This window comes from Diuraphis noxia, unplaced genomic scaffold (genome assembly GCF_037042655.1).
Source record: "Diuraphis noxia isolate RWA-SAM2 unplaced genomic scaffold, SU_Dnox_SAM2 contig0003, whole genome shotgun sequence".
Taxonomy (NCBI): domain Eukaryota; kingdom Metazoa; phylum Arthropoda; class Insecta; order Hemiptera; family Aphididae; genus Diuraphis; species Diuraphis noxia.
Window position 1 is genome coordinate 14,134,919 of NW_028301713.1, and position 26,305 is coordinate 14,161,223.

The 26,305-nt window shown below is 30.6% G+C and overlaps 1 protein-coding gene across 3 annotated transcripts in view; it reads right to left on the reverse strand.

The window, feature by feature from the left end:
• The window catches only part of LOC107172920 (band 4.1-like protein 4), a 169,397-nt gene that overhangs the window by 30,566 nt on the left and 112,526 nt on the right, over window positions 1-26,305 (reverse strand). For all 3 annotated transcript variants that reach the window (XM_015523239.2, XM_089225041.1, XM_015523238.2), the window contains exons 7-12: window positions 19,279-19,399; window positions 19,064-19,151; window positions 6,717-6,805; window positions 6,378-6,441; window positions 5,376-5,521; window positions 1,283-1,401 (exon numbers count right to left, since the gene is read on the reverse strand). In XM_015523239.2, coding sequence (XP_015378725.2) covers window positions 1,283-1,401; window positions 5,376-5,521; window positions 6,378-6,441; window positions 6,717-6,805; window positions 19,064-19,151; window positions 19,279-19,399 — 627 coding nt within the window. The remainder of the gene's footprint in view (window positions 1-1,282; window positions 1,402-5,375; window positions 5,522-6,377; window positions 6,442-6,716; window positions 6,806-19,063; window positions 19,152-19,278; window positions 19,400-26,305) is intronic.

The following is a 26,305-nucleotide window of genomic DNA, read 5'->3' on the forward strand; positions in this document are numbered from 1 at the left end:
ATGCGGTGACAATGTTTTCGTAATTATTTTATTAAATCGTGTACCCGAAGATAATACATTGTTATTAAATAAAACCATTGATTATAAATACTATAATACTATTATAGTATTTATAATCAATGATAAAACGTATACCAGAAAAGCTCACAAATCCGAGCGCGAGTTTTTTTTTTATAATCGGCGGCGAATATTCAGTCGAAATATTAATATCAGCTGCAGTCGAGTATACGATAATTAAATTATGTTATATTTTGTACCTATACTATAAGTCTATAAAGGCATCTTGTTGACTGCTACTGCAGCTTGTTGAAGAGACCGAACGGTGTTTTTATTATTATTATTACTTATTTTTTTTAATCCTGAAAAAAAAACCCATAAAACGTCCAAGTCCGTAATATACCTCCTAAATGTTTAATATCATTATTATTATGCACCAACGATGAACGCACGGCGTATTAAAACGAACGGTACTATACAAGCACAATGCACATTATATTATAATAACGTAGTATTCCTTTTGCACCACGTCTTCGAGTATTTTCACGGTTCTTAAGAATATAATATACGAAATTAATCGGTAGATGGGTGGGTAATCGTGAATGCACCACACGTGTATATGATGTCATAGTAAAGCGTGTGTAACGTGGTGCTGCGGGTAAAATGTATGGAAAAAAATGTTCATGCCTTGCGAGCATATTGTTATAGGTATATTATTATTATTACAATATTTTATTTTAATTATACCACTTCAGACTCGACGTCTAGAACTGTAGTGCTATGTATTGTTTAGGTTAATTAAAAAAAAAAATCCCAACGAATTCGAGATCGTAGCATCGCTTTGTAAATTAGCTGGTTGGAAAATGTCAAATAGGTCTTAATAGAGTGGTTCACCAAGCCCTCTTCACCTATTCTCAACTTTACTAGTGTATATTTTTACTAGGGATTTTTTAATAAAATATTATAGATATCATATTATTTTCAACTACTCAGATTGCTCATACCACAATAATATTATTCATAAGAATTTTATCAAAACGATTACAACCCTTTCTTACAGTAAATTAAGTAACTGATTATTTTTTGAAAATGTTGAGGTAAATCAACTGAAATCAGATGGAGCAGTTATCGAGTTTTTCAACTCGATGCACCGAAATGAATACACAAAAGTGCATTGAAGTTTGAACGGTATAAATTCCAAAATCATAATTCTAACAATATTGCATTTATCATAAAGGGAAAATTGTGGTTCGGAAAATCATCAAGTACGCTACTCAGTACTCACTATCGCTGGCTCCTTCGACGATCCTCCTCTGATAACGGCGACTAGGTGTCCTCGTAAACGACGGTGGCGTTCTGTTGCTCATCTGTGAACTCCTCACTGACGACTTATCTGCTCGACCGCTAAACAGATAAATAAAGCAAAACCTAAATTAATAACCGATATAAAAATAATGTATCGACATTTTATTGTAAAAATACGTTCTTCGTTATTCCGTTTTTAAATATTTTAGTATATTAACGCAGCCTTAGTAATATTAAAGTATAATGATATGCCTACTGTTTATTGACTGTTTAATTAAAGGAAAAAACTCGAAGGAAGTCTGATGAAAAACCCATCTCTATCGTGATATTATCTTTTTCGATTAATATTTTGAATTACAAAGGTTTTACGTTTTAAATTACTGATGTATAATAAGTTAGTAGGAAGTAAAAATAACTTTTTAATGATCCCGAGTATAAAATAAAAACGCTGACTATGGTAAATATAAATGAACAAAATGCTATTATTAAATAATATAAATTAAATTTCATACAATAGCTTCTTCGTATCGATGTAATATTATTAGGTACATAACACGATAGTATGATACTATATAAAAACATGGATTGTATGCTTAAGATCTCTTAATATAAAGAAAATAAAAATTCTTTGATGAACATTTTATTATGTTTTGTTCTCACCGGTGGTGAAATTTATTACTATATTTAATTCAAATAAGTATGATTTCATCATAAATATTATATCTGCTCATTAAAATCAATAAATTATAATAATATTTAGTTTTTTTTAAATTTTTTGGGAAAATTATTGATCGATTAATTGAAGTTTTAAAATAGTTCGTGCTCCGATGCTCGCAAGCCTGGAGGATATATGTATATAAATAAAATTGAATTAAAAAGGTATCGATAAAAAGGAATCCCCAAAGTTAGGCTATTATAATAGAGGTGAGTTGTCGATGAAATAATGACGATTAACGATAAATGTACACAATATTTCACAACAATATATCATATATAAGTCGTTAGTACCACAGAATAGATTAAATCAGAAGGGACACTTTCAATGTAAACAAAAACGTGGCGGACGTGCGTGAAGCACAGACTTCTATTATAGAAATCTGTGGCGTGAAGTTGGCTACTTTATCAATTTAGTGTTATCAGTTAAAAAATTGGTATCATAATTCATGATTTAATTCAAAACATTTACATTAGGATTATTAAAAATTTTAGCAAAAGCATTTGTTACACGTTTTTTAGTGTGTACTGCTTTTTAACTGCAGTAAAAACAAGCAGAATATGTTCTGTTGTAATCTGTCGTCTGTACTTTTTTGAATAATACTGTGCATTAGAAGCATTATTATATAATAACATACTCTTTTTATATTTTTCCTTCTCAATCTATTTTCTTATTTTTAAATCATAATCTTAATGTACCTCTACTATTCAAGCTTGCCTTCAAACAATCGTGATCTATAAATTTCAAAACTACATTTTAGCTTCTAATAAATAAAATATAAACTTTATTTAATAAAACGTGTATTTTTTTCCAATATGTATTTAATATGAATACCTATTTAATCAAATATTTGATTTATACTAATCTTATGCAGTTGCTAATTTTAAAATTAAGAATTTTAAGCAATTAGTAAGTAATTTGAATAAAACTAGAGTTGGATCTATACATTTTTGGAAAAACATTGTATTTAACATTTTGTTCTTCTGATATGGTTACACTGTTTAGCCAACTGGAAGATGGCCGCCACGTTTTTGAGTATTGGGTATCTTTACCGTGTTAATTTTTATCAGTGTCCAGGCCTTGTTGGTAGTACCCAAAAACAATAACAAGATCTATAGGAATACCAAATAATTATTATCAAGGATCGAAAGTATTTGTGCAGTTTAATTATTCCAAATTGGCTTCAAGGTGTATATGGGTTCAATATATTAAATGGTATATTCAATATTGTACATAACTTTATTTATATTTCGAGGTTTTTGGCATATTTTATTTTATTTCACATATTATTAAGGAGTGTTTTAGTGCAATCACAAATGAGCCATAGTCATTATTAACATTTTTATAACCAATATGTCTAAAACGTTGCACAGTAGAGATGGTTAAAAAAGAGCGTTTGTAACTATTCAAAATTATCGTATCAATAGCTGTCTGAAACTTAATAATAAATATACCTACTTTGAAAGATTATAAATACGTCCGAACGTCGCGCACACACTTAATTTAGCGCGACAGTAGTATTAAGTAAATAAATAGCGTAGTAGCCATCACTAACGTATAACAGGAAACCGAGTTATACCATTGAAATAGCGTGCTATTTTTTTTTAATCAGCCAGTTCTGTTAGCAAACGGTTAAACATATAAAGTCATATAAGGTATATCAATCGATTAGAAATATTGTGCAGATGAGAAAAAAAGAAGCAGATTGGCTAGATGGTTTATAAATATTATAAACAAAAATGTTCAAGCACTTTAAAGAACAATTTTGCGTACGCAACGAAATGTCCCCCGATTCACATCGTATCCATTCTCAATACTCTCATCACAGAGGCGGTGGCGGCGAACAACGTACATTGTATATTATATTACTATTTATAGTATCATATTATTTATTATATGCAGTCAAATAAAATCGCGACTTATTTTTTAGAAAACATAGCTAAGATCACACTAAAAACACTTCGTTATAACTCTGTCTAAAAGCATGCAAAGTTGGAAATAAAAATACATTTAGTAATTATTAAATCTTTACAAGACGTGATATTATAATATGGGAACTAAGTTAAATGTCATTTTATAATATTAAGAATTCATATGACGACAAATTTGATCGATTGTAATTATTAAATACTTAGTTAAAATATTGTACCTGGCAGGACGGGTAGAAGTATTATACTTAAATAAATACAAATATGAAATAAGTAACGACTAAATTATTTTTCGTAATTTTATACATATTCATGTCTTTTAAAGATTAAATGATTCCATTTTTTTTTTTTTTTTTTACTTATTGGCTCTTTTTTACACGGAGTTATAACGAACAGTTTTTGGTGTGATATTATTATACACGACTGGAACATACATGTACCATTTTCGGAATGCTATATTGAATCGCATAGGTATAAACTCGTAACATTAAATTATTGTACGTATAGCTTTCGAACGCAATATTATTAATAACTGTGACGAGTGTTGCGGGGTAGACATTATATTATGGACAACAATAAACAATACGGACGGTATTATCGAATGTTCTTCGCGCAATAATAGCAATAATAGTGTACAGTGGCAGTAATAATTAAAATACATAATAATAATAGAACAGGTAGTAATATATTATAATATAACGTATGATTATACACGGAAGGGAGAGGGTGTAGGTACATATATTATGCGCACACTATAATGTGGTGTATCCATATTATATTATGTACATCATCAAGCGTAGTGCACAAAATATTTATAAAAGCAATACGACTAGGGATTTATTTCTTTAGAAATATCATCTTCTGGCGAGAAAAATCTGAACAATTACGATGGGGCATGAAAAACGAAAAAACACCACCATTGTTCATCCAGCTCCCTGCGGCCGGCTTTATGTACACCGCGAGCCCTGGCCGACTATACCGCAGTAGTGCAATAATATATTATTACTATATTTAGTATTATACGCGTGTAAATATGCGCGGTAACAGAATTTTTTTTGTGAGACCGAAGGAAAAGAATTGCATATAGGTATATGATACCACATTATCACTATACATATTACTATGCCGTACATATTATATAAAAAACGCGTTTATGATATTATTTAGTCTTCTCTCTTGTCGTACTATAAAAACATCCATATAATAATAATATATATATGCTGCAGAACGTAGTCTTCATACTGCAGGTACATCCCGACAACTGCGACAAGATTATGTTATTATTATATATACGAGTATTGTGTACGTTGTACAGCGTATGCACATAAAATAATGATAAAATATCACGTATGTGTTTAATGTGCACCTACGGCGAGTGTAACGCAATTAATGTAATTGAATAATATAATATCATATGCCACATATCAAACCTGCTAAATCGAGTGCTTATGACGTCTGGGGGGTTGGGTGATACTTGGACTAGTCTGAAGAATGAATGATGTTCCATGCTGCACTTGTACAGATGTTTACACGCGGGCCTCGAGGGTGTTTCAAACCCGTAAGTGTTCTCATCGTTCTGAAAATATCGTCATTTTCATTATTTTTACCATTATTATTGTAGACTCAATTAAAATATTATGCTAATCTGGAAGATGACGAAACGTTTCCTCTCGGTCCGACCAGATACTACGTACGAGGTAATATAATATTATAACACTATTTTACTGTCGTGATCTTCTTTGGGACTTGGGGCCCTAAAAAGAAATTCGGGAAGCAGTTTTAATAACGACAAATCAGAAAAAGAAGCCCCCGATGTTGAGTAAGCGTGAAAGATGAAGCACCCATATATATTATATGTACATAAGCCCCCAAGAAAGGTATCACAACAAAGAGTGGATATTGATATAATATTATTGCAATATAATTATTAATTATTGTTAACTCGATTTGATTATTACTATAGTTTATAAGCTGCAAACGAGTGCTTTAAATATAAGTAGTTTAATATATTATAACATAATGTAACCCGTCTAATAATGATGGTATTGAGTCCCCATTGATAAAAATCGAACTGCTCAAGCACCATCGCAAGACGTACGATTTGGGAAATCATGCAGAGAGAGATAACGTTACAGTTGGTTGATTTTTACTAACGAGGCCCCGGAGAGTTAAGAAATTTATTGAACTAGGTACCTTTAAAATAAAACCACATATAATAATACACTACACTCAATACTGACTCTATTACAATATTCACTTATTCACTCTGTTTCTACTCTTGTTAATATTATGCTGATTTGGTAGAACCAAGGAATAGCTTCGACCAGGATTACCATAATAGGTACACGTGTAGTACCATGTTCAATTTAAAGCTAATAACATATGATGTTATAAACGAAACGTAAATTAACGTCTATATGTGGTGTGCTTACGTTTTTATCGCACACTCTGAGCATGAAATATTTCCCCTTGCTGAAGATCTTGGTGATCCTGGGCCTGAAAACACGTGTCAGTAACGATTAAGATCTTAGATCGTGTACTAAAGATGTATAACCATCAAGTTAATTCTTGATTCCATAGTGAATATATGCGATGATTGAATGAATATAGACTATATTTTGTGCGCATGTGCATATATCAGATATTATGTTAGATTGGTTATTCTGATTCAGGTTATGGCTACATCCTTAGTACACGATCAAGATTAAAACGACAGTAAAATCGTAACAAAATAATATATAATAGGTAAACTTCCGTGGCAGAACACTCACCAGTAATAATTTGCGACAATGTTTTTGTTTCGGAGCACAATCACACCGGTAGGCGTTAAACCCAAATAATATTCGACGTTGTCTTCGCCCTGTAGAAATCAAACACAATCAATATATTATAATATTAATATCGATGATAATCATTAATCAGTAAATTTAAATAATCCCGAACAGGAGAATGTAAAGTGCAAATCACAAATATAATAACTATTAAATGTTACCGATATTTTGGTATTTTTTTATTGAATGAAAAGTATAAGCACAATTCTATGAATATGTTTACATTAATATCATAATATATTAAATATATGTATTAAATTAATACTATAATGTATGGTTTGAAAATCTTCGGAGAAATAAACGGAAAAACGTCGATAATAATATATTCTGTGTATCTACAAAATACAGCCAATATGCGTATGTGAACATATTATGTTATAACTCATTTATGTTTTGTATTTTCATTCTTTAAACATCCATTGTGCATAATATAGTCGGTTCTACTACCTATAATATTATTTGCGTAACAGAAATAAACAAATAATTACGTTAAATCGAACATCAAAAAACGAACGTCGGAATACAAATAACGGTTCAATTTGTTCGCTTAAAAACTAAATTCCAATTTATTTATTTTTTATACAATATTGTATAATGCTTAAAACATAATAATACGAGAACAGTAAATATACAGATACATGACGGAAACTGCATGGAGAAGCGACTATATTATAACTCGTGGCCATTTCCGACGAACACTATATAGAATGCTATACCAAGGTAAGTAGTAAGTACACGTATAGGTATAATATTATTTTAATCGTTGCGAACGCGAATGGAAATGATTTTCAGCGAAAACGATCAATCGTCGTCCTACATAACTGATGCATTAAAAAAAAAAAAAAAAACTATAATTAATTCTATTCATACGTAAAACTTGTAATTTAGATAATATTATTATTATAACTGCACGACGACTTTGTGCGTATAAAGCCGTTTTGTTACTATCACTCCGTTTTTGTACGGAAAATCCAATCAATATATTATAATTATTTTCCGGTCACGATAATATTGGGTTTGTATATTATTATGAAAAAAACAAAACAAAACAAACGTAGGCAGAGTAGAGTAACTTGACTGAATTTGCGATACGACCTACAGACATAATATTATTATTATTAAGACGACTATAATAATATAATATCAAAGAGCGCGTTATTGCGACACCCAATTGCTTCGACGAAACAAAGTGTTATAATATTCATATTCATTATTATTTATTACTATTAGAGTGGTATTTACGTAATATAATCAATAAAAATGTATTAAAAACTGCGCTGCTTTACTTATAATATACTTACCTATATAGTAGAAACCAATTATTCATTTTTTATAGTAGTAATATTATAATTTATATTATTTAATGAACTAGATGTAAAAATGCTAAAAAATAATTATTATCATAAAAATATTAACTTCTTAAACATTAGTAATATACATATGATTTAAATACGATTTACATAACATTTATATAGATTATTATAGTTGTAAAAGTTACTACGCGTGTTTGCCTATATTATTCAGCTAAATTAGTTACATTATAGTAAAAAGTACCTGCTATATACAGAAAATAAAATTAGTTTCGTTAAATAAACCACTATTAAACGCATTGATTGATTTATATTATTAGTTGTATCAATTATTATTTTTTTAAACCAATTACAATAAAGTATTTATTTGGTATTGGTAATAAATTATTGATCAAATGATTTGACTCTTTGCGCAAACCTATATTATTATAATGTAAACAAACAAAACGGTTGGACAGTCGACGGTTATAGTCGGATGAAACGATTTTTTTAGTTTTATAATCGAAAATATTTTATTGTATTTCATTTCAATTGAGTATTACATTTCGTTTATGTACAGAGATCAGTTATATTTTAACATTTCATTTTAAATTTAAGTGTTGGTTGAATTAATTTTTTCGCTAATTTCGTTGTTGAAACTCCGTCGGAACGATTTTATTAATCCAGTTCATAATAACTTAGTCACCAACACTGTAATACTTATAATAATATTTTAGTTCATAAAAAAATGATCTCAATGATTAACCGAGAGTTAAATTTTATAAAAAAATATTACGTCATTTATAGTTTATAAATTTCAATAAATATAATGTAGTTTTATATGTTAAACGGATGTATACTAAATTAATTTATTACTAATATATAAAATCAGATAGCGAAAATAATAAGTTTGGTAGGTAAAAGGAAATAACATACTCGATGATTAAATATGCAATCATTGGCCATAATTAATTTAATTTGACTGCTTTATATGTTTATTAATTATAAAATAAATCTTAAATTATAATTTTAATTATAGATTGGCTCCCACACAAACTAATAGTAGGTACATACGTTATATAAATATATTTACAAATATTATTTAATTGAATTTTTATTAATTTTCAACTATTAGCATGATTGTAGCCTTGTAGGTACAATACATGTTCATGAACATTAACCATCAAAGTTTTTTTTGTTACATATGAACCAGAAATATATGTTATTATGTTTCCGGTGTTTCCCAGTGGGTATGCCATGCTTTTAATAATAAATGTAATGTTTTTTTTATCTAGGCAAATAAAATATAAACTTTTGATAAAATTATGAATATCCAGTGATACTGCTGACCACAAAAATCTAAAGCACCTGCTGTGGGCTTACTATATTTTATAAACTATAACGTATACGCCTGATAAAAACAAGTAATAAGAAATATTACTATTTTGGGAAACAATGATGTTCTTCGACAAACACAAAAATGTTCATAACAACTAAAATTTTCATGAAATACTTTTGATTTGTTTTTTATGGCCTTATGGGATAGACAACTTAAAAATCTATAGTCCGATAACATTCTTCTAAGACGCGTCAAATAATTTAAAACAATAAAAACGTGTACACACATCTAAAGCACACAGGAAATGCTTTGCTCTGACGTATGTACGGTGAAAAGGTTATTTGATTCCTATTCTTAAGTAAATATTTTAAAAATAAACATAATTTTAACGAAAAAAAATCAAATTTGTATTTCAATATTTAATTGTGAATATATTCGGCTCACGAGTCGCGGCGTCGTTCTGAGTCAAACCTACTTACATTATTGTTACTGATTAATATAAGTACAATGTGACCATCAAAAACGTGCCATAACTTTTAATTGCCGAAAATTATGCTGTGAGGAAAAATAGATAAAAAAACTATTAGTCTAATGAATAACTGTGTCTATTTTGTATTCATCTATGCGATTTACTTCTGTTTCGAATTCGTATACAAATTATGAGTATTTCACAATTTTTTTTTACACGTAATTACTAATTATTGTGTTCAAAATGTCAAAATTACAATTCTATTGTATATTTTATTAAATAGTTTATATTATTGCAAATGTTGGTTATACATTTAATGCAAATTTTAAAATAATTTTATATTTCGAGGATAATGTTTACTACATAGGTAGTACATAATATACTAAATATTCGTAAAATTTTAATAATAATAACGTATTAACGTCATAGGAATTTATATTGTCGGTATGCATACTTTATATTTTATACGATTTTTCTAAATGTCACGATTAAAATAATATTTATTCATAGAGTCTTGAGTTGTACCTATGTTATAAAATAATATGTATAATATTATATTATTTTTAAAATACGTGCATATGATAAAATCTAAATTCCGGTCATATATTATACATTTGATGCGCCCACGGTTGCGACACTGATAATAATATTATTATTGTACTATATGTGGGTTCACATTACATCGATGCGATTTTTACTTTTTATATCTACAGCGCATAACATAACATCTACCCATATAAATAATATGATATCGTTACATCACGTGTTGCGGGGGCACCGCTGACAGTATTTAGATTTTTTAATATAGTTACGCGAGCTAAATCGTCGTATGCTGGTGAGATGTGAAAAAAATAACGACCACGTCGCTCGGCCCAAAACCACTTGTCAAGTCTTCCATGTTTTTAAAACAGAAACGATTGATTAACGAGTAACTGCAACGCATGACACTACATAGTTGTCTTGTTAGAAAGTGATTCAGTTTTGGTGGTCTGTCCGTTGCACCGATATATATAGCGAATATACACGCAGACTCGGCCGCGGAACCACTGGTTGATTGATGAAGCCCATTATTATATTATTATGCACTATTAGGAGTTAGGTAGGTACCTGCCTACTAAAAAGCTGTAAAAGGTACGTTAATAATTTTTAAGTATTTCGATTTAAAATCTGTTTAAGTCATCATGTAAATAATGTATCATTTTTAGCACAGATTTCTTTTCTTAATTTTTTTCATTATTTTATTCCTTATGAATATATATATATATATATATATATACCACGTACATATTTATTGATTATTTTTCCACCCTTCCCCTCTCTGAAATAAAACACTGGATACACCCCTGTCGTAATGTCTAAACAAAATAAAAATATATCATCCGATACGACTATATAGTATACATATAATATAATAATGCAGCATGATCCTACCACTCGTTAATACAATTTAATATTATAATAATATGTACAGCGGAACGAATCCGAACAAAGTTTACTTAGGGCTTGCCATGCGCACATTGCAACCAGCGTGCTGTATTAAATTACTCTAAATAGATTTTAATGCCATCGATCACTGTTACGCAATTCGATTTAAATCTCGTTATAGTCGTTTGTAGGCCAATGTGTCTAATTCATTACGTTCGATTACGTTGTATTTTTTGTTCTATGTCGATTTAAAGAATAACAATAAAAAACAGTGGCCACGTGTCAAGATATATATATATATATACTTCTAAAATCTTTAGGGAATAATGGAGTAATGTAAAACCGCCCGTCGTCGTCAAATGAAAGGAATTTTTTCGAGTGTGAGATATTTTGAAACATAATGCTTATTGTAATTAATAAGTATTAATTTATAATTAATGATCACACTTTTAACATAGAGTTAAGTACAGAGCATTTGGTGGAATTGACTAGTTAAACGTTTAGTTGTTTAACTTTTAAAATTAATAAGTTATTTTATTTTCTAATTAAGTTAACAACTAACCTCTTAACTAGTTAAAGGGATGCATGATAATAACTTAGCTTTTTGCAATTAATTTAAAAATATTACTTAAAGATAAAATCATATTTATTTTATACTATTATAATATTTATATAACTATAGCCTATAGGTAGTTAAAACTAAATAGGTACCTAATTAGGGGACCTAATTATTTTATTAAATAATTTAGTATTAACGTGTAGGCTATTATATAAGCTACTACAACTAATCATAGTGTAATAAGTAGGAATGATAAATTTCATTTTTAGCAAAAAGTTTTTCTTATCATTAAAAAAAGAAAAATGTTAAAGTTGTAGGTATACCAACACTTTAACGTTATACTATGCCATGTGACCCAGAAAGTAATTAAAAAACAACATCCAATATCTATTTAACTGAGTTATATCAATATTTTCCTCCTTATTAATTCTAAACTTTTTACAGTTAAACGCATTGTTCTTTGAACTGTTAACTTGATGAAAAAACACGAATTATCTAAGTCATCATAAGCAATGAACACAATATAATATTATTACGGTTTCAAGACAGTTCGTTAAACTTTCGTTCGGCGTAATGGCGTATTATTATTGTTTGTTCAAACGATATATAAAATAACGATCGCACCCATCCAACCGGCAATGAGTTAAATTCGAAAATCAAAACGGAGATAGCAAACGAAACAATTACTACGCAAACCCCTAGTATAAAATCAGTCGGAAAATCGATTAATCGACGAAAATTACATTTCACTTGAATCCATCGCTACTTTAACTATTACACAATAGGTATACCTACTGTCAAACGAATCGATATTAAGCTGAATGTCGCTCATCGGTCGCCGAAATATCACATAATATTATACCTATACAGGTACCCAGAATCGAGATCACGTCACTCAAATATCAAGGGAACAAATCGATGACATCGTGGGCAATATCTTAGGTGTTACTCTACATTATTTTATCTTACGTCTTTTATAATATATTTTGTTTATCTACAACTGCAAGGTCACTGCGGGATATGCGTTTGCCTGTAGGTACGTTTGACCGATTGACCAAAAGATCGATAAATACGCGGCCGTCCGCACTGTCATTATAACCATTATATAAAATAGCTCATGTAAATATAGGTAAGTACACCCGCCGGATACATCGTTACTCGATTACAACGATTTGTCCATATTTTGTAGAGTATGTTGCCAAAAATTAGTATTACAATCATTAGTCCAGTGTAGCAGTACAGAGATAAGCAGATAACTCAAGACATCAACTAGATAAGATAACACATAATATTCATTGAAATTTAATCTAAGTAAGATAATAGATAGAAGATAACCACAATTTTTAATTAGATATAAAACATATAGTGTAAGACTTGCATTAATTATGAAACATTATTTTTTATGGCAATATAATAATATGCCTATAAGTTTAATCATCCGTGTTTACAGATTCTTGTGTACAATGTACAACAAAAAAACTGAATAAATATAAAAATAAAACAGAATTAATAGCCTATTGACAATTCCATATGAAATTATCATACCTATATCTACAAACCACAATTGTATAGAAAGCTCTTATCATAAAAAAAAAAAGAAAAAAGATCAGACTATATTAAAATCTGATTTGATCTGCAGAGATAACCGTTTTATTTAAACAGATATTATGATTTAAATAATTTTTGTCTATAAAATGTTATATACTGGATTTATTACTACATGGTTAGATCGTATATATAATAATTATTATGCGTCAAGACGAGAAGAGTATGGAAAGCGATTTCGTCTTGTTTTCGCGTTTGTAAGGAGTGAGATTCCAACGCAACCCGCCTCCATCTATGCAATACAAGTCGCCACGGTAATATAAATAAGTGGTAAGTTATAACATTATAATTAGGATGTGGATTTAAATCCTAGTTCCATTTTTTTCTACATTTCTTAAAACATTGCATTCCGAGTACAAACTCCATTTGAGACATCAAACAACACAAATATTAAACTACTTTTATTTTACATTTTTGTTTAACTTTCTTATTAGCATTTTTTTGTAATTTTCAAAGAATTTTTGTATTTTGAGTATATTGTAGTTTATAAGAAATGAAAACAATTTATAAATATTCACCATAAATAAAAATTAAAAATAGGTGTAATGTATTTTGCTTAGTCATTCTATATTAATTGTACTTTGTATTATTTTTTTACCCACATATACCAAGCAAAAGTAGCGATTTTATGCACAACCTGCACGGTCTGATGAAGTGCAGATAAAATTAAATTTCGTCAATGGCATGAAGAGAAATTCGTTGATATTTATACATAGATATAGGTCATATTATTTACGAAAATGTTAAATTACGTAAATTAAAAAAAAAAATGAATAGATTTTGTTTAATCGCTTTTATTTTACTGCAATTTCTTATGTAGGTATATTGTAATTATATTATCAGTGCATTAAACTATTCTTTTTTTGATAAATGTATTTTCTAATTTTTCGGGGCATTTAAATCCGCACCCTATACAGTTATCACTTGTCGAGTAATATTGTAGGAACGCACAAAAAATTGCAGAAGTCGGCCGACCGGCGTATAACGCATTACGATGATGTACAAATAAAACTGCACAGACTGAAACAAAACGGCGGTGCGGAGCTTTTATCTTTCGTCCAGCCTGTTTGAAAGCGAACAAGAACCGTCGCCGCAGACATTGCCCTTTGTCCCGACGAATAATAATAATAATAATAATAATATCGCGTCTTTGAGCTTCGTTGTCGTATGTGCACGACTCCATCTATATCTATTATGCGACACTCGTTGATTGATCATAAATAATATTATAATAACAATAATAATTGTAATGCACCTCTCGGAATATATTATAACTACCGCTCTAATATTCTCTTATATCGAATCGATTGCGTAGTCGCGTTAAAATAATGTATACTTTTATTGTGTATACGCCAAATACGTTTTTTAAGTGCCTACGCCATACTGCACCGCAGTAGCGTTCCTAACCTACATCGTATACGTACATAAGTATCGGAAAACGACAGAGATTGATTTGGTCGGTCACCGTCTGCAGATTCGAAATTACCATCGCCGTTGCATCTATTTTCTAAACAGACGGCGCTGCTCGGTACTTGAGCGTAATTTATGCAATTATACTGCGCACGTATAATTATTATCCTTTGAACGAGCAGAAAGGATAATATAGTATCATCCGTTCCGTTCAAAACGCGCAGGGTCCGGATAACTTATTATATACCTAATAATATCGTAGTGATATTTTAAAAATCGAATGCACTAAAATGCACTAATGTATAGTATTTTGTGCGCTAACAATAATAATTATTGCGTTTGAACGCGAAATTAATAATAATAATATGTCGATGATGATGACAAATCGGCAGCGAGTGATACACGCCGAACCAGCTGCAGCAGTAGTATAATAATGGATAAGGTTTTTGTATAATATTAAAATTGTTATAATCGTCGCGATTACACGTTGTGGCAATAATAATAATAATAATAATAATAATAATAATGATAACTATAATAATAATACCCAACCCGAAGAGAACAATAATAATAATAATTATTATGCTTTTCGAGTCGTTACAAGACCGTTATACTAAGTACACATGGAATTTGAATAAAATCGCGATAAATGTATAAACGGACTAATATTATAATAATGCGAAAAAATAATTAAAAGGTATAGAAACCAGATTTTTTTTTAGAATTCAAATTTGCATTTAAAACAATATTTTATTACTCCACTGCACAGTGCACATTGAAGCGGCGTCAGTAGTCTAGCTATAGTATACTATAGTACTATACTATACTATTATACCATCACATTATTTATTTAGTTTTATAGAAGCTTTCCTACGCACGCTTTATCGCATATCTCTATTGTTCCGATTCCGTTTGAACGTTAACAATATTATAATATTTTTTATTTACTCATAGTCAAATGACTCCTGCAGACGTACAGCAGGCGTACAAAAGTATCTATATACGTAAGACTCAGGATATATACCTGCACAAAGCTGCCAAGTCGTGGCGTAGCCGCCTAGGTATACATCGTGTTAAAATATATGTTTATAAACACCCGTGTATAATGTTATAATATACAGAGTAACTCGGTGATCTATAGCAAGCATGCTTTCATCCTCATATTTTTGTGGCACCATATTTTCAAACATTAAGATTTTCAAACAATTGTTCAAGAAAATTCCGGTGTAACTCAATATATTTTAAATGAGAACTAAACTTTTTAACAATGATGTATTTACGTAAAGATTCGAATCTCTAAACAAATTATAGTATATTGTATAGGTACCAACAACTCTTAGTAGGTACCTACACAAATTTCAATAGTTCAAAAACTAGACGTTAGAAATTAGTGGCTTGGATACACTTTTTTTTAAATCGTCTGCTAAATAACTTATTACGAGAAAAGGGGTGATATGGTTCGGAAAAATTAATTTGTATCATCGCCTCACAACTCACACCTGCTGCGCAGCTGCAAAATCATTAAATGATAAATAATTTCTAAAAAATTTAAAATTTGAAATTACAAATAATTAACTATTATTAAAGGACAAAGTGGGTGATAGCATTGTTGGTGAATCACTCTGTATATTATGAACGATAGTGTATCAGCAAGGACGACGCGTAGAACACTGTAGTGTTGTCGTGTACGTATTTAACGTGCAATATCTTTAAAAAAACGGTGTGGAAACGGTTGTTACAATAATGATATTGTAGTGATATAATTTTTGTTGTGTAAGCCGCACACGGTCTTCCGGTAATAGATTCTAGTGTAACTATACAGTTGTGACAAGAGCAAATTATTTATGCATTGTGTGCGATTGTTGATATAAATTAAACGGCCACTGAATGACAACCGCCATAAATATTATGCGCCGAAACGACTTTGTGAGTGTGCGCGTGGGCAGTACTTCGGTACTGAATAATTATAACAACGTCGTTACCGATACGATTTATTTTCGTACGCACGAGACAGAAACGAAAACCCGAATACGTATATTATAGCAGATAGAACAAACCTAAATTAAATTTCCAAAAAAAAAAAAAACATGCAAACAGCATTTATTTCGATTACCTTTTTATGGGCGCGGGTCGTAATTAAACTATGCCAGTGGACGGTGATGGTGAGAGGAATTCACGGATGAGGATCGATTTGCTACAGCGGTGCAGGTTTAATTCTGTAATTTGTTAAAGAATGAACAGAAAAATAGGGTTGCTTAAGTTCAAAGGATTAAACATCACCACGCTTGTGTCTACTTTAAAAAAACACCCCCGTATAATAGCTCTCACTGAAATAATTGAAACTTTATGGGCGAGCTGCATGTATATAATACAATGTATAATAATTGGACCTGCTTCAAATATAGGTGGGAGTGTTAGAATAGAATTAATATTATATAATAGCCTTTAGTCGAAGGGGGGGGGGGCTTAAAGTCAAAATGATTTTGATAGCATATACAATTATTTAGAGCAGACCATGATAGTAACTGTTGTCGATTAAATTAAATATTTTCATTTTCATTGACGATGTCATGCTCATATATTATTATACTTGTGAAATTATATTATTACATATACCTTCATTCCATGAAAATTTACCGTAAAATTTGAAACCAATCAAATGCCGAAAACGGGATAAGTGCCACACACATACCACTCTTAAAGCTTTAATAGATAAGTTGTATAAGACTTTAAAATGTATCTCGTACGTATATGCTGTACCTATTTCTGGATTAATTTTTCGAGCAACTTTTTTTTATCTATGGACTGTTATGACTAATGGAGAACGGATTTAAGTGCTTTAAAAAACAAGAAAATGTTTTTAAAACACGTATTAATGCTCTTATAACACATTTTTTACTAAAAAGCTCTTAAAAATTATTTTTAACATTGAAAAAATTTCTTTTGTTATTAGAAAAATTCTTATTCTTATTAATTATTCGTATTTTCCTATTCTCTTTTTACACTGGAATTATATCGGTAAAACCATAATAAATAATAAAAATAAAAGTACGATGTGGCAAAAATAAATAATATCTTATTTTATTCTTTTAGAATGAATTTAAACTTATTTTTTTATCAAATTATATTAATTCTTATAAAAAAGGTGCTCTTAACATGTCAACAAATTTAAAAAAATGCGAATTATTGGTTTTATTTTTCAATTTTTTGTATGGAATAAATCTTGTGCTTGGGAAGCAATTTTTTCGAACAAAAATGCAATTTGCATTAAAATCCATTCCCTAGTTATAATATTGTTATGAGATCACTTAGTAAGACATCAAAATTAAAATATACTCAATAAATAAATACACCTCCTTTTCTTAAGAATCGTTTATCGTATACTGGGGTTTTCCAATTATTTGTTTTCAAAACACTTCTCATCGAAAGATATAATATTATTATAACTTTATCGCTTGAAGGCCACGAGACGTAGGTAATTTTACATTTGCAAATTGGTTTAAATAATTCATTATAAATCGTTCTAGTGTGGGCTGCATTAGTAATTTATCATAATCTAACTAAACTAACCTATACGGTGATTTACATTGTCGGGTTTATTCGAGGATCTCTTTCGGTGATATTTTCGACTTTTCTTATAAAACGAATAAACGAATGAAACTCCTAGTTTTTCCGATCGCTATAGATTTTCTCTGTGTACGAGAATTTTTCCATGACGTCGTTACCCGCGACGCGTTATTATTACATAAAATATGTGTAGAACAATAAATTACTTCATATAATATTATTATAATACATTATTTACATGTCTAAAACGTTTCAAATAAAACGGACAGGTCGTACCACCGTGGGGGCGTGTGTTAAATAAAAGACTCGTAAACCATAATGATTATAGTGTTTGAGAGAACACATTATAATTTTTAATATTATATAATATATTAATATTACAACAATAATGCTGCGGCAGCGTTCGCTACTCGTGTGGCGTAGCAAAGTGATGCATATTATAGTCGTCGGGTATATACAACACATTTATGAATATCACACAGGTATACGCACTACTGCATGGAGAATCGTATGAAAAATAAATTTCTCTCCCATCTTAAGTTACGCGTACCTACTTGGATAACATTTTCGTTTCAATGCTTCGTACCCAACCCCCGCGGAGGAAATATATTAAACAGCACTCACCAGAACTGGGTGAAGATCGACACCGTACATGTCCAGCCACTTGACTTTATCCAAGAAATTCAGCTCGGCAACTGCAGGCACTTGACCCCTGAAAAATGGTTGTCGTTAAGTAATCATAAAAAAAAAAAGAAAATAGAAAAAAAAGAACGCAATAGGTAAGCACCGTGCATGGAAAGAGCGAGGAAACGTTTATTATTATGGCACGCAGCACTTACGTAAGTTCTTTGTGTATTTCACCGATTCGGTTCTCGAGCTCTGCGTTCTGATTGGACACGAACCGGAATTCAGACACGTACCCATGAGTGTGTCGCCTAGGATCGAAATCTCCAAGTTCAGCTGTAAAAAAAATATCATCATTATTAAAATACCATGACACTTTGCCATCAAGAGAAAATGCCAAGGAGTTTAATTTCGTGACATAAGACTTTTAAAATAAAATATTATATACAATTTGTAACACATATTATATGTACAAATCGAAACCACTTATTCCTGTTCTTAAACGACAGTCATCAGCGTTGAGGAAATATAATTTTAAATTTGTGTAACTAAATACAGTTTCTTCATATTCGTATATATTTAAAAAAAATTATTTTGAAGAATTATTATTTTATTTATGGATATTTATGGATTTATGGATTATTTATTTCCGAATCGAAATAGGTATTCCTATACAGTGAAACATCATTAGGTACAACTGTAGTTTGTGACAAGGCCCGAAGATACACACGTCAATGATTTTGGCAGTATTATATTGTGGGCACCCAAAGACATATTTAGTAATAATACATAATACGTTATTATTGTACACATCATCATCACCACATTATCAAAACAATAAAATTACATATTTGTGTATATTGTATACGTACCTATCTGTATTTTTCAGTACATCATATTATATTGTTCCCATAATTTTATTTATAATCGCAGTCGTAATAAAAACGCGTACGAGACACGCGATAAAACCGTCTACGATGAAATTTATAGACGACGGGTCTCTGGTCCGCAGTCTTTTAGTCGGTTTTCGGCGACATCATTTTATAATAATAATAATAATAATATGGCGTTCGGTCTGTTTGAACGTATATTAAAATAGCGTGCTTCAGACGGGGTGAGAGAGAGCCGATGTGGAGACAAAAAAATAAACCACCACCGACCTTACGAACATTAAAGATGACAAGCTGAAAGCTAGGATGAGAGTGATAAATTTCACTCTACGACTATGGTCTGCATAAGTAAATTATTCCCGGGTTTTATAAATTCTTAAAAAAAAAAAAACAAATCTCACAAACGTACGAAAAATCATTCAGGATATTAAGTTTTTCACGTTATTTTAGTGCGAGTAAAGTGAATATTTTCAAAGTTTTAAGACGATTATAATTTCTCTACAACTCTATAGAAGTCGGTGAAGCCAAATATTTATCGACGCGTGCACTCAAAGTGGAAACGTTATCGTGTTTTACCTCTTTTTGGGTAGGCACTTTCAAGTAGGTCTGACTTACAGCCCGCAATAAGTATTAAAAAGTTTATAATCTCTGTTGTTGCACTGACCTAAAATTATTCCTAAATAATGCAGATGCCGTAAATAATTATATTCGAAATTACAAGCAACAGAACAATATGTGACTTTGTAGCAGTCAAATCGATACGTATACAGATCGGTTACACACACTCTCCCTGACACACACACATATTTTTATTAGTATTGATATAAATAGATGATTTTTACATCGTTATCAAAGATCGAACGTTTTGCGTGTCCAAAGCGTACACTGAGACATATATAATAATATTATATATAGATATCGTTAAATACGCACCGAATAACGTATATTTAGCAATGCCTTACAGGAGTAGACCAACGATTTTTATTAAATTTTTTTCGTCCCATAACAAAGTGAAGTGCAACGAAAAGTCGACCACTGCTGGGTGCAAAAGTCGTCGTCGGTCCCCCGCCTGGGTAATATATTAGCACGTCCGCTCTTCCCGCTAATAATAAGCACCTCTATTTACACAATATTTATGGCCGAAATCGGGCGGTCTCGGGTCGATCTTTATTGCTTGCCATTTACATCGCGGACGTGGAGGTGGCAACGAGAAAAATCCACCAAACAGAATAAACAACCCCCTTAACAAAATCAAATATTTTATCTCGGCCACTATAGACGCGTACATTATGTATATATGCTATACCATTACTTCTGCTACGTAGTCTACTTAGTATATTATACAACTATAGTACATTGTATATATATATATTATATAAATACGCTATGTGATTTTTTTTCTCTTAACGCGAGTCACTTGTTTTTTCCAGGTATTAGGTTCAAAATGTTTTCGTTGCTAACGAAGTACCACTAGTGAAGTATAGGTACATTATTATACGGCGGCGTTTATGGTCGTTTTTGGGGCTCGGAGACCACAACACAATGACATGTACCCACACCGTATTTTTAGTAGTGCACATTCTAAGACATTAATATTTATTTATTTTTATTACCTATCGTACATTTGAAAATTGAAGGTAAGTATAAGACTTAATATACCCGTAAATAGTTTAATACGAATAATTTATCCATTTTTTTTTTTTTTTTAATTATATTTATAGGTAATATAGGTTTACCATTATTTACAGAAAATATAATAATTACTATGACTATAGGTATAATTTTAGAACTTTATTATATGTTTGGTCAACACCACCAAAATTATTGTGTTTTAAATCTTTGTATATAGTTTACATAGGTATGATGGAGTTCAATACGGGACAAATCCTACACGGACATTACCTATTTAATTTATCACGGTAACGCCGCGGTGCGGGATCAGGTGGTAATATACATTTAACTAGGTGCATTATTTAATTACTTCCGGTTTTTTCACTTAAAATTATACGGTTTCCGTCAAAAATAAAACACTATCCGCAAAAAACGACACACGAAACAAATTTTTTGTGCGCGCTTAAAATCACCATGCGTAGGTACTATGTGATAATAATATATTATTATTATCGCATTGATTTTAATTATTAATATGATAATATTACCTACATGTATATAGATGCGTAGGGTGCAGTAGCGGGTGGAGTAGTTTATGGCCGGTGGGCTGATGGTTCGGTCGAGGGTCTTTTTTCATACTGATTACTACCGTCGAGTATGCACATACGGTTATGAAATTTGCCGGAAATCCGTGCGATTGGAACCGCTCATTTTGCGCCGTGACGGATTCGCGCACGCGCGGAAGGACCCACGATCGGAGTTATCGCGATGTTACATTTTTTATTTCAAAACTGTTTTTTTACACGTCGTCCGACTAACGCCATTGCCAGTTTTCGACCATCAGAATTGATATTTATTACCACACCAACGCGCGCGCGCTCGCGCGTATGTGTGTATAATTTTACCTACCGTTCATACATATATCTATATGCATGTTCGTCGTGCGTCCATTGAGATTAATTTACCCCCACGGGCGCCGGAAGAGTCCCATTATAACTTCATAATAATATAATATAGCTACCGGATTTACGCGCTTGCTCTCCGTGGGGATAAATTTACGAGCGGATAGTGAAAAACGAAATACGAAAGCAGCGAAAAACAAAACAGAACGACGAAAAAGTCCAGAAACCCGTTGCGCGAAGAAAACCAAGCAATTTTTGTTTCCATTTTAAGCGTTTCACTCACGACCGGAACTATTATGTGCTGCAGAATTCCTAGCCGAGCGTCCGTTGTCGGCCGTTTTGACAGGTTTTTGTGAATTTTCGACTAAACGACTTACCCGCCAAGCCGAGAGAATACGACTCAAAACTTCCTACACTGTGAGTCTTGGAATTTGGATTCGAACCCAATTCTCCTCGCCTTTAAATATTTAAATGTGTTTTATGTTTGGATCGGAAAAACAACTTTAATCACGTACGTTACTCTCGATCAACACGACATGGAATATTCCATTTTCCTGGTAAACCGATGCTGTACAAATTCGGTGAACTGTCGTACAACTTTTCATGAGAAATGCATGTTAAATATTTGTGATATTTGAAATCGATGCAGGATTAGAGTAATGTGTTAACTAATTTTCATTTTTCTATTTGCAATGACTAATGAGAATGATCTTTATTTTTTATTTTCTGGTGAATTTAATTACAGGTTTTTAATAGAACACGATGCCATGTTAAAAATGTATTTTGAAATAGCTATTTTGGTGTAGCAAAAACATCAAATTATTGAAATTTTTTTAGATCCATTTATTATGGCCCCGTAAACACGAGTAAATTATATGTTACACAATGTTCAAACGGTTTGAATGATAATTAATTATTCCTTTAAATTGGTCATTGTAGTGCAGTTAATTCTTTGAAAAATAACTCACTATAATATAGCGTATATAAACTAATTAAAAACTATTTATATAGGCGAACGGATGACTTGCTAAAATTTAATAGCTATGATAATTATCCCAACGAATACACACCATTATTTCTTTGTAAATAAACTCGAAAATTTCAAAATATATCCAAGAAAATCAAATTAACGCGAACCCGTTACGTCCGTGCGTCGCATCGCGTGTTTTCGTATAGGCACCATTTGTATATTATTATAATATTCTGTACAATATAACTACTATATATATCTCAAGTCTTGGAGTGTTTTGGCTTTAGGTTCTCCCCATCACTAAAATTGGACCGCAAATATTATATTAACAACAACGCGCTTAAGCCGCCAGCTCTGGGGCCAACTCGCTTTGAACTACGTTTTCTATTATATAACAATATAATCGCGTAATTATTAAACTTTTAATGGAATAATTTATTCAGACCCGGCTGTGCTCTCCAGGAACAACGCAGTAAACACACATTGTGTTTTGTTCTTCTCCGCCGTTTATGGCCAAAACTTGGACAGTTGCACACTCTAAATTATTAGAATACGTATAGTGCGATAAGCATATTATTTTTGTTTTATACATGTACATGTTAAGCGTAAAGGTATTTCAATATAAGTTTAAAAGAATGGTTATTTGCCAAAAATATTCAAACGACCGTATTTTCCGTCCTGGAAAATCCTTGCACAAAGACGAGTAAGTATTTTATTATCAAGAGGTTAAAAATATTATATTATAGGTGGAGATATTTTTCAATAATTGTATAATATTTTACACTAATTCTATATTAGTCATTCAAGTATTTCAGCATTTTCGAAATTTCAAAAGTATTTTTAACAAGCGGGTATGGTGTCTTAATAATTTCAATAAAATAACATCTAATAACTTCGCGATGTACGTTCGTTGAGACACGGGAATAATACAGCAGACTGGCGCGTTAATGAATAATATTATCCATTAATTTATTGTTTTCGAAATCCGCACGAACGTTATTGTATCGGAGGTAAAATTATTAATCATTATAATATCGTTGTAAGACGTATCGTCGAAATTTATCAGAAGAGCGGGGAATTCGTCCATCAGTGCTCAGCTGCGGAAAGAGAAGGGGTACGCGAAGCGATTAAATTCGTGCACGCACACGGTTCAGCGATCCTAATCCTTGGCGCAGTTAAATTGCCTATGATAAACGCCGGATCGTTTCGATAGAAATAATAATAATATTATTATTATTATTATCTGTTATAAGAACAGAAGAAAAATCGTAGAAAAATTCATTATTTTTAACTTACTGTAAAGTTAACATTAATTTAAAGCTAGTATATAATTGAAATAGAATTTTATATTTTTTTAAATATGATTATTTAGTATAATACTTATATTGCAAATAATTTTAAATTTTAATACATATTTTATAAAGTCTTTTTAGCGCATATTTTGGTGATTTATTGTGCATTTTATACTGTGATTTTCAAAACTTTAAATGCATTCTTTAAGGTTTTTAATGCATTAAATGTATAGCACTATTATTAAAATTGTATTACCTTCGTCGCAATATAAGCGTATTCGTGACACTATATAGGTAATGCGCTTTCTCAGAAGGCGTGATAATATTTACGGAATCCTCTAAATAGCTGCTATCGACCCCGACAGTTCTGGAAATATTTTACTATTATAATAATTTGTGAACAACAACTATTTCATCTCATGATTTATTATAATGTTATGAATTTATCATCTCGCGTGTTTTGGCGACGGTTCAACATAATGTTATTATTATTATTTTTACTTATTACTTATTATCATTGTCTCTGGTCGCTTGTGCGTAATGTGAATGTTAACAAAACATTATTGTATATCGTATTGAGCTCGTTGCAGAATGGTTTTTGCCATATTTCTCAGTCTCCGTATTTTAATTTCGAAACGACTTTTGAATAATTTATGTCGTCATAATGGTATATATGCATATTGGGCGTCTTATATAATAACAATCACCATCGAAATCAATGTATATTATTAGTTTTAATAATATTATTATATTATTTCGTCTTTTATAACAATGTTGTTTAAATCAATTTAACATTGAAATCCGGTAAAATTATATTTTCCAACATGTTAATAATAGTAGGTACCCACTCCAGCGTTAACTATCGATTTTAATTTTTATTAAGATTAAAAACATTTTTTGCAACCCCAAAATATTGTAGCATACTTACAACGTTTACCGTAGTAAGGACAGGAGTTGTATACAATAGTACACTAAGGTACCTAAGGCTTTTGGCCAATCACCTATTTATTACACATTTTTGTTTTTTAAAACATAATATTCAGAATTTAAAAATATATATGCATTAATCATGCATCTGAATCACATGTCGAGTGATTTATAATAATAAATTCTGATATTGCGATAATTTAACGTATCTCCATTATTGTACCTAACTTTGAAGTTTGACTAAACTCTGAACAAAAAAAAAAATATATACGTACCTAGTTCAAAATCTTTATTGTGGCATTCATAAATCGTAATAATGTAACCAAAGTTTTAATACTAATATGCAAAACAAAACAGTTAAATTATATTTTATACCTGTAATATTATTCATCATAAATCCTATTAAATATCGGTTAAGATTCCACAGCGTATAATCATAAATTCATAAATAATAATATTATATTGTATTAATTAAAATAACTCAACATTAAAGGTATTGTAAAATAGTAAATTTACCTTCAGTTATTCTGTGCAGTTCATGATAAATAAATATTAAACATGTGCAGAGATAAAAGTGTTATATACAAATTATTAACATTATTACTTGAGCAGTTATCGAATACTTATTTAATTTATTTTAACGATTTCTA